Source organism: Cucumis sativus, chromosome 4 (genome assembly GCF_000004075.3).
Source record: "Cucumis sativus cultivar 9930 chromosome 4, Cucumber_9930_V3, whole genome shotgun sequence".
Classification (NCBI taxonomy): Eukaryota; Viridiplantae; Streptophyta; class Magnoliopsida; order Cucurbitales; family Cucurbitaceae; genus Cucumis; species Cucumis sativus.
Window position 1 is genome coordinate 22,502,829 of NC_026658.2, and position 12,804 is coordinate 22,515,632.

The 12,804-nt window shown below is 31.8% G+C and overlaps 1 protein-coding gene across 1 annotated transcript; it reads right to left on the reverse strand.

Annotated features, from left to right (window-relative positions):
* Positions 1 to 400: 400 nt before the first annotated feature.
* Positions 401 to 6,562, reverse strand: LOC101207017 (aspartyl protease family protein 2). Its single transcript, XM_031884587.1, has 5 exons — positions 4,661 to 6,562; positions 2,680 to 2,801; positions 2,308 to 2,423; positions 1,606 to 1,669; positions 401 to 1,077 (listed from the first exon to the last, which is right to left on the reverse strand). The coding sequence occupies exons 1-5, from the start codon at positions 6,345 to 6,347 to the stop codon at positions 736 to 738; spliced, it is 2,331 nt and encodes a 776-aa protein (XP_031740447.1). The 5' UTR covers positions 6,348 to 6,562; the 3' UTR covers positions 401 to 735.
* Between the last annotated feature and the right edge of the window lie 6,242 nt (positions 6,563 to 12,804).

Consider the following 12,804-nt stretch of genomic DNA (forward strand, 5'->3'; position numbering starts at 1 on the left):
TGATATTTACAAATTTCTCAAATCTATTTAACTTGAATTACATTTTTTATAAATATAGATCGGAACAGAAATCAAACTTGTTTGTAAACAATAAAAACTTTGATTAAAAAAAATCATGATAAGAAACGGAGTTTTTCAAAATTTTGAAACTATAACAAATCTTTTAACCTTATTCTCAAATAAATTTGGAGCTAGAAGACTAGAAAGCATGGATTTGTAAGTGGTTTTTCCAAGTAATTTTATTACAAATAACAAATCACCAACCATCATAGAGGGATACATGATGGAAAATAACTTACATAATAACAAAAGAAAGAAGTTAAACTATGCAAAGAGCCCACCAAGGCCAATAAATCTAATTTGACTGTCACTCCTAAGACTCAAATTTTTACTTAACTACTTCAGAAATTAAAACTTCATAGATAGATAGAGTGTGTTTGACAATACACAATATTCAAAATGGAGTTTGGATAATGGTTCGAACCCAACACAATAATTCAAGACTACAACTTGCAACACTCAAGAAAAAAATGCTTCAAAAACAGAAATCCAAGAAAATTTGATTTAGATATTAATCCAATCAAAATTGGCAAACTCATCTCATGAACTCCATAACAGAGGAATAATTGTGCTGGAAAAATGAATTGTTTCGAATAAATTGCATCTACTTCTCGAAGTTGCTATTAATCTAATCAATAATAATCTAATCAATAATAATCAAGATGATGAACAGAATTACATGAACAAGTTGGGCTTAGATGCTTTGTATGTTGTCTTGAGCTTCCTGGTGGGTGGCCTCACCTTCTTGAACACCAACGGGAATTTGATCTTTGAGTCGTGGAACTGTTTCGTACTTTCCCTCTTGCAGAGTTTCGCTGGAACAGTTGCTGTCTTAATGATTTGGATGCACGGGCACCTTACCCTATGGCGAGAGGCCATCTCGGTATACATTTGCTCAACGGCACCATTCAATGTTGTGTCACGGTACTCCTTGTACATGTTGTGATAACCAGTTCGGCTCTGATATCGCAGCCAAATACCATAGTTCTTGATCTTTGTTGGGTTCTTTTCAAAAATCTGCAAGTTGAAAAATAAATGTGAGAATATTACTAATTGTACCATGGCTTAGAACATTGAGGCAAGAGGGGAAGAATTAAGGAGGAAAAGGTGTGCTTATGTGCAGGCCAGAATCTTACATGATATTACTTGAACGAAGTACACTACTGTATAGAAAAAAAAAGCAATCAAATATAAATCTATACCACTAAAGTTGTCGAACGTCCATCAGACAGTAAAACATTTTTGCAAATAACCATTCGCAAAGAACAAAAAGGTTCAAACGTACAAATAAATATATCTATAAATACTTGCACAAGTAGTGATGTAGAAATAGATATCCATAAACATACATATACAAACAAATTCAAACAACGCATGAAAACTTACAAATATCATGTCTATAAATAAAATAGAAGATTTCATAGACAAAAGAAACCAGACGTCTGGGTTAAAAACCAAAGAAGCTGGAAATAGCTCTCAATTAACTACCGTCTCAGTCACACGATAAAGGCATAAGAGTGTAGAAGCATGTTCCAGACCCAATACCTCATTAATGGCAAGAATTTGACCATTGCTTTTCTTAACTTTCTTCAACTTCCTCAAAAAGTACCTATCCACGCAAGTATCAAGAAATCAGGATACAAACTAAGCTAGCTTCACACAATTTCTTTAATGTACTTTCCACATTTGAATTCTCACCAAAATTTAAATTTTAGAATTTGAAAACTAATTTTTACAGTTTTTCAAATATAGAAGCATGTTCCTGACACATTTATTGTTATCATATTAAAAAAAGAAAACAAAAACAATAAAAAAACAGTTTCCATCTGTTGAGTCAAACATTCTATGAAGGCAAAAGGGACAATGGATAAATCTTAAACTATTGAACTAAGACTATAGAATCAAAATAATCATAATTATACAAAACCAAATTATATCAATAGAACTAAACCCATGAATAAAACCTCATTGTGCTGCTGTAAAAATTAAAACTGCTGGATCAAGCCATTCATAAAAATTAAAACTGCTGTAAAAATTTCTTTAATCCCTCCCGAATTTTTAGAAAGAATCACGTTGAAAATGTCAATCCACTCATAAATCTTCTAACTACATGAACCAGGATCATGAAAGCAACATAGAGTTCATTTCGAAACGGAGTAGGATAAAACACCCTTATTCGCCTTCATTTTCTAACAAGTAACCAATCAAAAAGATAAAGAAACATCGACGGAAAGGATAACAACACACCAGAACTTAGATTTGGCACGGACTTCGTTGGTAGCCCATAGCTTCATCCGATAGATCTTGGGATGCTCATCCGATTCAGAAGGAAGAGCCCTCCCCACAACCTGGTACTGGTGAAACTGCATCCCGATAAAGCAATTGAACACAAAGTGAACAAAAAAAAAATAGATCAATGTCTTGCAAACTCACTTCGAAGTGGAAGAAGTGAACCTAATGAACAGCTATAGTACATTCGAATCAGAAAAAAAAAATACAAAATGTAACGTACAAAACAATCGATCAGATAAAATTCCAGCGTTCATAAAGCAGATTCTTACTCTGAATGTAACCATTTTGAAACTCGAAGATCTGAAAGAAATCGGTGCTTCGATTTACCTCTCGACGGCCGATAGCCAAACTGCCACGAATCGTAAAAGTCGTGCTGAGAATGATGAAGTAAAACCCTAAACTGCTGTTCCGCAACTGGGCCGAGGACCGGCCCGGCCCAATTGAAATGCCTCAAAAATAATTCTGAATAAATTTTCATAAATGTTGTTTTGTTTATCAAAAGAATATGCATTGATATTTTAGTTATTGATTCTAAATATTGTTTCTTGGTGTTAATTTGGTTAAACTTCTAATGTGTAAACCATATATTTCATGTTTATATTAAATTTTATATTAATGGTTTTAAATTTGTAACCTAATATTTGATAGTTTTGACCTAGTTTTAATGATTTAGTAATTCACATATTGTTTGTAAATTATTTTTACCCATCTAGAACCTATACATATCAAATGAGAATGATAATAACACAGTGTTTTCTAATAAAACAATAGCATTTTTAAATAAAATAAAAAGATTGTTATGTAAATTGTTAGGATATGTTAACAATGTAAGTATATGTATTAAATAGATAAGCATTTTGACGAGTAAATAGAGCTAAAAATATATTTTGATGTAGTGTTATACCTACCATGCTCTAATGTTGAGATCCTTTTAATATTAAGTTAGATTAGGATGGTTTATGTACTTTGTTGATAGATTTCTAAATTGTAATTGCACTCACGTTCACTAATTCATTTGTCATAATCATACCTATAGTAACTTTAACACTTACCTCATAAGTCAAAAGGGTAGGAACAAGTAGCTCGAGTGAAGGCAAATCTTGATAGTTCATACCCTCCATATATGGTTAGAGTATTCTTCCTCACATCAGCATTGGAGAATTGGTGTATAGACTTCAAGGTCTCTCCATAGTGTAGATAAGAACAAAATGTGCATGCACGATGTAAATTTCATTTAATGTGCAACTATATAGAAGTTTCCTAAGAAATTACCAAATCACACGACTAAATTGAAATTCTTAAAACTATTGGTCATAAAGACAATTTAATTTATCCATTTTGCATATTGTTTTCTAGCTTTATAAATTTGTATCCTAAATTAAATACATGTACAGGAGGATCTAAATATTAAAGACGAGTTAATTTGACTATAACGACAAATTTAAACTATTTATTAGTTGAAATGATTGTAATGTGATTTGATTGATTGAATCATCTATACTATTGTATAAAAAGAAATAAAGTCATATTAACATGTAGCAAATCAAATTCATAAAAAAATTAAGCACCGTTTGATTAAATCTATGGCATTGCCTAGTATTTAAAAATCAACCTTAAATTTTTGACTATTGATTAATTGGTCCACCAAATAAATTAAAATTTAATGACCATAACCTCAATCTCTTTTCTTGAGGTTGAATAATTAATCTGAATTCTAAATAAACTTGTTGTCTACCTAATTTGACTATAAAATCGTTTTGAATTCCTGTAGATAACAATCTAATTATTTTTTAGAAATTTAGCATTTTGACAAAAACTAGAGAACTATTACAACGTTTTTTAATTATAAAAGTTGGAATAATTAGTGAACAATTCCAATATTAGTCAAAGAGAAGACACTAATTACTGTTTTAAAGTGAATGTGGTTGAACTTTACGTATGAATTTTGAGGTTCGAATAGCTTAGTAAACTTCTAAAAAATTCTAGAGAAGAAAGAAAAACATTTAAACTTTAGATTATTTAAGTTCAAATAGCAAAGTTCAATCAATAAATTTTGTACACAAAAAAAAAAACCATATTTAAGAGATGAAAAATGAAAATAAATAAGCATTTTTGTTTCTCTTTTTTCCACTACAAAATGAGTCAATATGTGTATGCGTTTATGCTCCTCTTTTTTTCTTTTTTGAGGAAAAAAATTAAATTATTTAATACAAAAAAAAAATAATAACAATAATCACAATATTTTAATGATACAATGAAGACTTCTTGGTGCTAATATGAAGATTAAGTTTAAGAATGAAGTTAGATTAAACTTCAGCGCATCTCATCGGCGCGTAGCCCAGTCTTGAATTCTTCGTATCATACAATATGTGGAAATTCTGTTGTTGATAATTTCCGATGATCGACAGTGCTGATTTTGGAGTTCCTAACATCGCTAAGCAAACGATATCTAGTTGCTGGATTCTTATGAAGTAATTCTCCACCGGAAAGTTCCACACGGCGCCGTCCGCGAACTGGATTAAGAATTCTGGAAAATTCAGTTCATCGGTGCCGGAGACGTTGTAGCAAGGATGTAAAATAGGAAAATCTTCAACTAGTTTATAGCCTTTCACTTTCCTCAAGAATGCTTCCTTGATGATTCGGTAAGCAGGATCGGAGAAATAGCTGAGAGTTGTACCGGAATCGATGATTGTTCCTCCGGCACCGTCGGCGGAGAGGTTCCAATTCTCCTCTGGAATTTGGAGTTTCTCTCCTCCGACAAAGATCGATTTGATTTGCAAGTAGTAGAATGTATCGACTGGATTTTCCTTTCCGGCAATCAGAGATGTGAAATTCAGTTCTGGATGAGTTAATAAATCTTTGTCTTCGCCGAAAATCAATTTGCTGCTCACGCTTGTGTCGCTGTCTCGATCGACGAGACAGTAGGAGAAGGAATGTCCGTAGAGCGATTGAAGCTGTGAAGAGAAAGAGAGGGGTCCTCGGCCAAGCCCTAATAATCCGGCGGCGCCATGGAAGAGACCTCTGTTCCAATGGCCGCATCCGAACATCACATTCTCCACTCGTCGGAACTCCGATTTCCCCGTCGTCGATGAGGTGAGATTGACGGTGAACGTTTCGAGTGCGAAATCGCCGGTGGTGTTGGAACTGTCGCCATACCAGTAGAAATAAGGGCACGATTGCGTCTCGAATTTGCACGGGCGCGGAGGATCTGGAGATGAAACTAATTGACATCGAGGATCGTTGCACGTAATGTTTCTGAAAGAAATTGAATCTTTAGGATCGTAGTAAGGTCCGTTTTGCTCAAAACAATCGAAGCAAGGGACACATTGAATCCAGTTCAAATCGCTTCCAGTGTCGAGAATCAGGGAGAAGTGTTTAGGCGGAGAACCGATGAATACGTCGATAAAGTACTCACCAGAGCCAAGACTGACGCCGGATTCCAAAGTCGCCATAAGCTGACCAGAGAAGTAATCAGCGTAAGATTCCGGCGATTCAGCCGGAGAAGAAACCTCCTCCATCGGCTTCTTCCGCTCGACATTGCTCTTCTTCAACCTCGAAGTCGTATCTTGATTCTTCCTCTCAGTGATTCTGGTATGCAGCGTTTGGATTCTCGCCAAATCCCTAACTGCAGATTCAGTAATCGATTCCTTCGGCTTGTTCGCTGTATTCGTTGACCGCTTTTTGAGATGAAGTTTCACCGATTGCTTCACTGAATCCGCCATTAAACTCTCTCTCTCACCTTCTTCGCCTTCATTTCCGAAGCTACAAGGAGCACTCGCGGATGAAGAAGCAATACCAGAGCTAAGATTTTCCGGCAATTCGATTCCGAAAACACCAGAGCGATTGGATTTGTGGAATCCTTGAGGAATATGCGCTTCAACAAAAAAAACCGTATGAAATACGCCAGAGAAAAGTAAAAGGAAAATCAATGTAAGAAACAGTTTCCAATTCTGAAATCCTCTGCTACTTCCCGCTTGGTTACCAAGAAAATCCATTACGCATCACTTCAAATGATGAATGAAGAATCAACTAATTGAACAGAAATCACAGAAAAAAGAAATCGAATCGAAGTTAAATCAGATTCCACAAAAATCAATAAGAAACCAAACAGGGATTGTGAAGACCAGGAGGCGGAATCCCGGAAAAGAGAAGCGCGAAATCGGGGAGTAGAGAGAAAGAGAGAGAGAGAGAGGAACAAAAATGAAATGAAAAGAGAAAAAGAGAGGGATTTGTGATAAATATGGGAGAGAGCTTTGAATGAAGGCGCAGTTCAATTCAACGCGCTTTCATATTAAAATTTCGAGATATTCATTCTATATATTTATAGTGTCTTTTTTTTTATATATATAAGATTTTTCCTTTTTCTTTTTCCTTTTTATTTTTTTCTTTTGAAGGCATTACAATGGAAGTGTAAGAAAAGAAAATGAAACATTATAGAGTTGATATTAGAAACAATATTTCAATTAAGTTAAATTGACGTTGATTAGTCTGTCTTGATAATGCAAAGTTGTAAAATGTTTGACTGGAGTGAGTAATTGTTTTTTGATAGAAATAAATAAATAAAAGAAGGGGGATGTTGGTGGGGTATTTGTGGAGTGGGGGGAAGGGGAGGGTTTGTGTGTCCTCGTGCTTCCGCCACACGGCATTAAAATAATAGCCTAAAAGCTTACAAAAGCTGCTTTCTATCTCCAACTCCCACGTAACTCAAATTAAATTGAATTAAACTCTTTTTCCTTCCCTTCCCTTCTCCCCCGGCGCCCTCTCAAGTTTGACCCTTCCTTCTTTTTTTCTTTTCCTTTGACCCCTTCCCTTTTTATTTTCACTCTCTATTTCTTATAATAATAATAATAAATACTATTATTATTTATAAATTTTAAAATTTGAATGGTTCTCGTCATTGAATTCATATTCTTTTTTATTATTATTATTTTAATAATGACGTGGTATTGTACATTAAATGGATTTTTCATACATAATTGAAAACTACATCTTTACCCACATTTGATGTTTCAATGTCGAACTAAAATGAATTTTAAAACGCACTTACATGACATCGACAATAAATTTATTTTTTAAAAAATAACATGACTTACAAAGCAGTGAAGTTTTGTTTTAAGTGTTTTCAAATTTAATTATCTTATAATATAAATAAATCATATATAAGATTCTTAGGTTTATGTGCTGGTTATGCAAAAATTTGGCTCATTCAACATTGGAGTGCAAAGCCAAAACCAACGGAACATTAGGTCCAAAGGTCCAACTTCCCACCATCAGTCCACCATGACCTTGTTTGTCTTGGTTTCGATCTCGTATGTCTTTATTTATCGTCATGGTTTAAAATCACCCATAACAAGTAAAATTGATAACATTTTTTTTTAATGTTTGTCGTTAACATTGATTATAAATCATTTTTCTTTTTTGGTAATGTTTATTTGGTTATTGATGTAGAAGAGATGACATTAAATGGTTTGCTCACCTCTTTTTCTTACGTCTCATGTGCTCCCTTTCATAACATTGACTCTTTTTCATTATTTTTTCTTCTTCTTCAAATACTTTTCACACTAGTAAATTCTAAATAATAATATAATAAGTGGTGAAAATAAAATAAGGAAAATGTAATAAAATTTAGAAAGCATGTGACCAAAATAAATAAGAGATTGCATTAAACCCTATCCAATTATAAGCACTCCACAACGTTGTTGATAAGTTTTGATGTGGACCTTCAACTAATTTAAATTCCACAATTTTATGATTTTAGGTTTACAAAATAGAAAAGAAACCCCAATCACATTATTATTTCACTATTAAAAGGAATATACGTTCAATGGTTCTCGTTTAATTAGCACGTGTCAAATAAAAGAGTTAATTTCACTAACACTAATTAAATTTTAGCACATATTTAATTTCAATCATTCGACTTTTTTTTAAAAAGATAAAAAGTAGATATTGAGATTGTTATTACTATCACTTCAACTCAACGATTTAGTTGGGTTGTAATTAAACTTTCACACGATTAAGGGCTTTTTCAACTATTACGCAGGAACGCACTTCTATTTTTCCTTTACTAGACTAGCAGTGTCCCGTGGTTCCTATACCACACTGTTTTTTAGTCTTTTTCTTTTAGTGCTTCAACCCAAAGTAATAGCTTAACGCTAGTTTAGTGGATTAAGATGGCTACGCTCCAATTCACTCAAGAATTGGACGACAATGGTCCGTCAACAAGCTTATTATAAACTTGAATGCAATTGATGATTGAAACCATCATCTACCCATAATTCGTATATCAATACGGATATTATTCAATTAACACATGGTATAATATATATCTTCCATTAAAATGTTAAATATTCAAATGGGACGTCATGGAAAAGTGATTTGGTTTGTAATGTAAATGAATTTATGATATGAAGAAAGAAGGGAAAAGATGGCTTCTAAAATTGGAGTCCATTTTCCAAAACTACAATACATGAAATGTCCACAAAATACAAAAAGAACCAAAGAAAGTGCAAAAGAACCAAATAAACTAAGAAAGGAAAATCCTTGGCTGTCTGCCATTAACAAATTTTCTTGAAATGAACAAAAACAAAATCTCAATCCAATCCCATGCACCCTTCAAATAATATCCACCATCTATTGTTCACATGAACCTATGCTTCTCATTGCTTTTTCTTACAACTAACTTGCTTATATTCGAGTTTAGTCAAATATATAACAATTCAAGATTCAGTGAAAGTATGCAAGTTGAGTTTGATGTTTAATAAATATATAACCTATGCTTTAAATAATTTTAAAATTTTCATTAACTATGTATCAATTAATCTAGTTGTTACATTTTGAAAGAGTTCATTTTTTATCCTTGAATATTTTACTTTCATGAAAATTAGAATAAGGCGATCAAAATAATCTATTTTAAAAATGAGACTCAATCAAATGAATTAAAAGTTGGGAGTTCAACCAAAGTTGTAATAATTTTTTTCTAAAACCAAAAATTGTCTATAAAAATTAAAAGAAAAAAATTACATTTTTAGTCTTTAAGTTTTGATGAATATATACGTTTGGTCCACAAGTTTTAAAAATTGATTTTTTCAGTCCTCATGTTTATAAGAATAGACTCATTTGGTGTCTAAGTTTTTAAAAATAGATTTTAAAAGACTCATCAAATAACTTTATACATTTATTTTAAATAATTATACAAGAATTTAAATTAGAAGAATAAGTTCTAAAAATAAAATCATCTCTAAAACTAATTTTTCTTAATTTTAAATATCATATAATTGTGTTTTAAAAATTAAACATAAAATATTTATAGAACCTATTGTTATAAGATTAAAAATGAGGGAGAAAAGTAGATATTGAAGGAAAGTGGAGGAGCAAAAAAGGTAGTTGGAGGAAATTAGAAATAATGGATGAAAATAAATAAGTTAGAAGGAGTAAAATGAAAAGAAAATGGGATTTAAATAAAGAGAAAGGAGAAATGGAAATTGGAGGAGGGTGGGAACCAAGGGCGTTGCCGCCACGCACTAAAAAAGAGTCTTGAGTTTGGCCTTCCATAGGGGGGATTGGTTTACGATAACCGTCGGATTGATGGATGCGACCGTTGACTAGGATTGAGAAAATAGGAAGGTCAGTGGCCACTGGGTGGAAGAAGTTGGCTTTACTGTGGGAACGGGTGCACCGGATCTTGTAAAGTGTGGCCCACTTTTTACGTTTTCTCTTTATTTGACTTTGAAAGTTGAAATTCGTAATGAATAAAATAAATTAAACGAAACCCTAAACCGGACCTTATTTCTTTCTTATTCTTCTCTTCCTTTACTCTCTCTCTCTCTCTCTCTCGTTTCGTTGGTAGATGACCATGAGCTGGGACCCACTCAATATAGTTTTAAAAGTCTTTGCTCTAATTAATGATCCAATTTATAATGTTTGTTTCCTTTTTTAAAAAGATAATAAAAAAAAAGGTTTAGATTTATTTATTACATTATCTTAATTCATTTAATTAATTCTGTTGCTGAATACTAAGGTTTTTTTTTTTTATATGGGTTCCATATGTGTTGAATGGTGGGAGGTCGAACGTATTTAGTTTAGATGGTTATTACATATATTACTACGATGTGGAGTAGTAGAATTTTCTAAACGTCTTGAATCAAATACGTATAAAGGATGAGTTGATTATGTACATATTGATATGGGTTGATTCAATATTATGGAATGTTGTTTATGTCAACAACTTATTTTGAGATGTAGAAGAAGAAAATATATATATTCTTAGTTTGTATGTTAATAAAGTATCTAAGTTTTGTGTGATCAAGTGCAAGAGCTAGTTGGTTGTGATCATTGAGAGGAGGATTTGGAAGGCCGTAAATAATTTGATGTTTTAAAAGATGTTTATCTCTTTCAATGCAGTCGAGCGACTTGAAAGTTATTAATATATTGAATGATGGTTCTATAGATGTTACAGAGTCTCTTTTTGATCTTTAACGTTCAGTCTTATGCATAGGAGTTGGAAAATGTTCCTTTATTTTTTGTTGGTGATTATATATACATATAGTTGAATTCTTATTTGACTTGAAGGGAAAATTAAGTCTTTTTTTTAATGACAATAAATTCATAATTAATGTAAAAGGAATTATTGGCTAATACATTTAGTGCCCAAACTTCAAACATTTAATAACCATTAAGCACTCAAAGTCAATTAGATAATTTAGTTTGATTAATGTTATTTTTAACCCCAAAAAAAAGTGTAAAAATAAAAAATAAGTAGAATGAATTTTTGTGTTTTTAGTGATTTTTTCGAAAGTAAATAGTTTGTTTTTATTATTATTATTATAATATATTTTTAAAAAAAATCCAATAATAGAAAGAAAAAAAACCTAAAATGTTGCAATTAATTAGTTGAAAACTTGTAATGCTAAGGGGGAAAAAATGGTATAAGGGGTTCTCAAAATAATAACTCACTTTGTGTATAAAAATTCTTTAAGGGTAGGGTTTTAGTTTTAAGATTTAAAAAGATATTGAAATCAAATAAGGAATGAGAACGGTTTTAATTGATATGAGTAGGCTTTGAATATGTGTACTTTGATATTGTATATTTCATAACTTAAGCAAGCATTAGCTCCTGGTTAGTATCGACTGTACGTATGTCATATTTTGTGGTCTCGTACCTAGTGAATATCAAATTATGTGCCAGTCAATGTTGTCTTTACGTTCATGTTGATCGTTTAGTCGAACTATTTTCATATTAGTATTATGGTCTTGGTGTTGCATGCTTCCAAACTAGGGTCCAGACACATGTATGTGTTCTCAACCATATTTGACGGTCCATACTCTAGTGATGATCGACAAATTATGCATTGACTTTATCTGACCTACGTTCATGTTGATTGTTTAGTTGAACTTTTTTCAAGTTGTCACTGGTCCCTTTCTCACACAAGGACGTTCAATTATGCATAACCAGATTATGGTCCTAACTCTCATGTACTTTAGTGTTTGGACCGCATCACTAACATTGATTTATTCCATAATAATTATTATCGTTATTATTAATATTGTAGTGTGCATAAAGAAAATATATATACATACACATATATAAAGAACATATATTAATGCATATGAAAAACCTAAAATCCCACTTATCATATTTCAAAGTACCATTATGAAAACAAAATTATTGAAAGCTTAATGAATAAACCACATGTTACGTATTAGGGTTTATATTGAATATATTATGCCGGGAAAAAAACCAATTATAATATGGTGTATTATGTATAGTTTAGAGACTAAAATAAAACGTTTTCTCTTTCGATTAACACGTCTTCTTAACTATTAGTCAACATCTAATAATAATGAACCACTAATAGAATGATGAAGAAGGTCGTATTTAAAAAGCATTGAATTTGGAAAAGAAAAATAAATTGGCAAAAAACCAATTACGTTTTCCCCTAAGTTTAATCAAACAAGCATGAGCCTAATTTTTGACTTTTTAAAATGGTAATAGTTCGTCCATGAAAACAAAGCAAAAAGGTATGCAAAATGGATGTGAAAAAATGTGTTCCATTAAACTTAGATACCAAACTAAGCAAAGTCAATGATAATGAATTCCATCTCCACTATATATTTATAAAGTAATTTCAACATATAAAGAAATAAACCTAAATTGTTAACTTTTTTTTTTTTTCTCTATAGAGTCAAAAACCATTTTCTTAACCATCAACTAATTGAATTGTCAATGGCCATCAAATTTTGATGGACATTTTAGACCATGGTGTGTTCATCACACTTGTCCCATTGACAAAGAGTCATAATGCCCCAATTTTGAATTTTAGGTAGAAGTGCCAATTAAAAAAGAAGGAAATATTGATCAATAATGTTATAATGTTACTATAGGGTATTTTAATTTGAATTCTATTTGTGCTTTTGGATTGAAGGCTTATTTCTATTGTGAACTCTAATACAATA

Coding starts and splice junctions, on each gene's coding strand:
- LOC101207017 (XM_031884587.1), bottom strand. CDS start 6,347: ATGGATTTTCTTGGTAACCAAGCGGGAAGTAGCAGAGGATTTCAGAAT. Junction 2,424..2,679: donor TGGCTATCGGCCGTCGAGAG/GTAAATCGAAGC, acceptor ATCGGGATGCAG/TTTCACCAGTACCAGGTTGT. Junction 1,670..2,307: donor CGTGCCAAATCTAAGTTCTG/GTGTGTTGTTAT, acceptor TTGCGTGGATAG/GTACTTTTTGAGGAAGTTGA.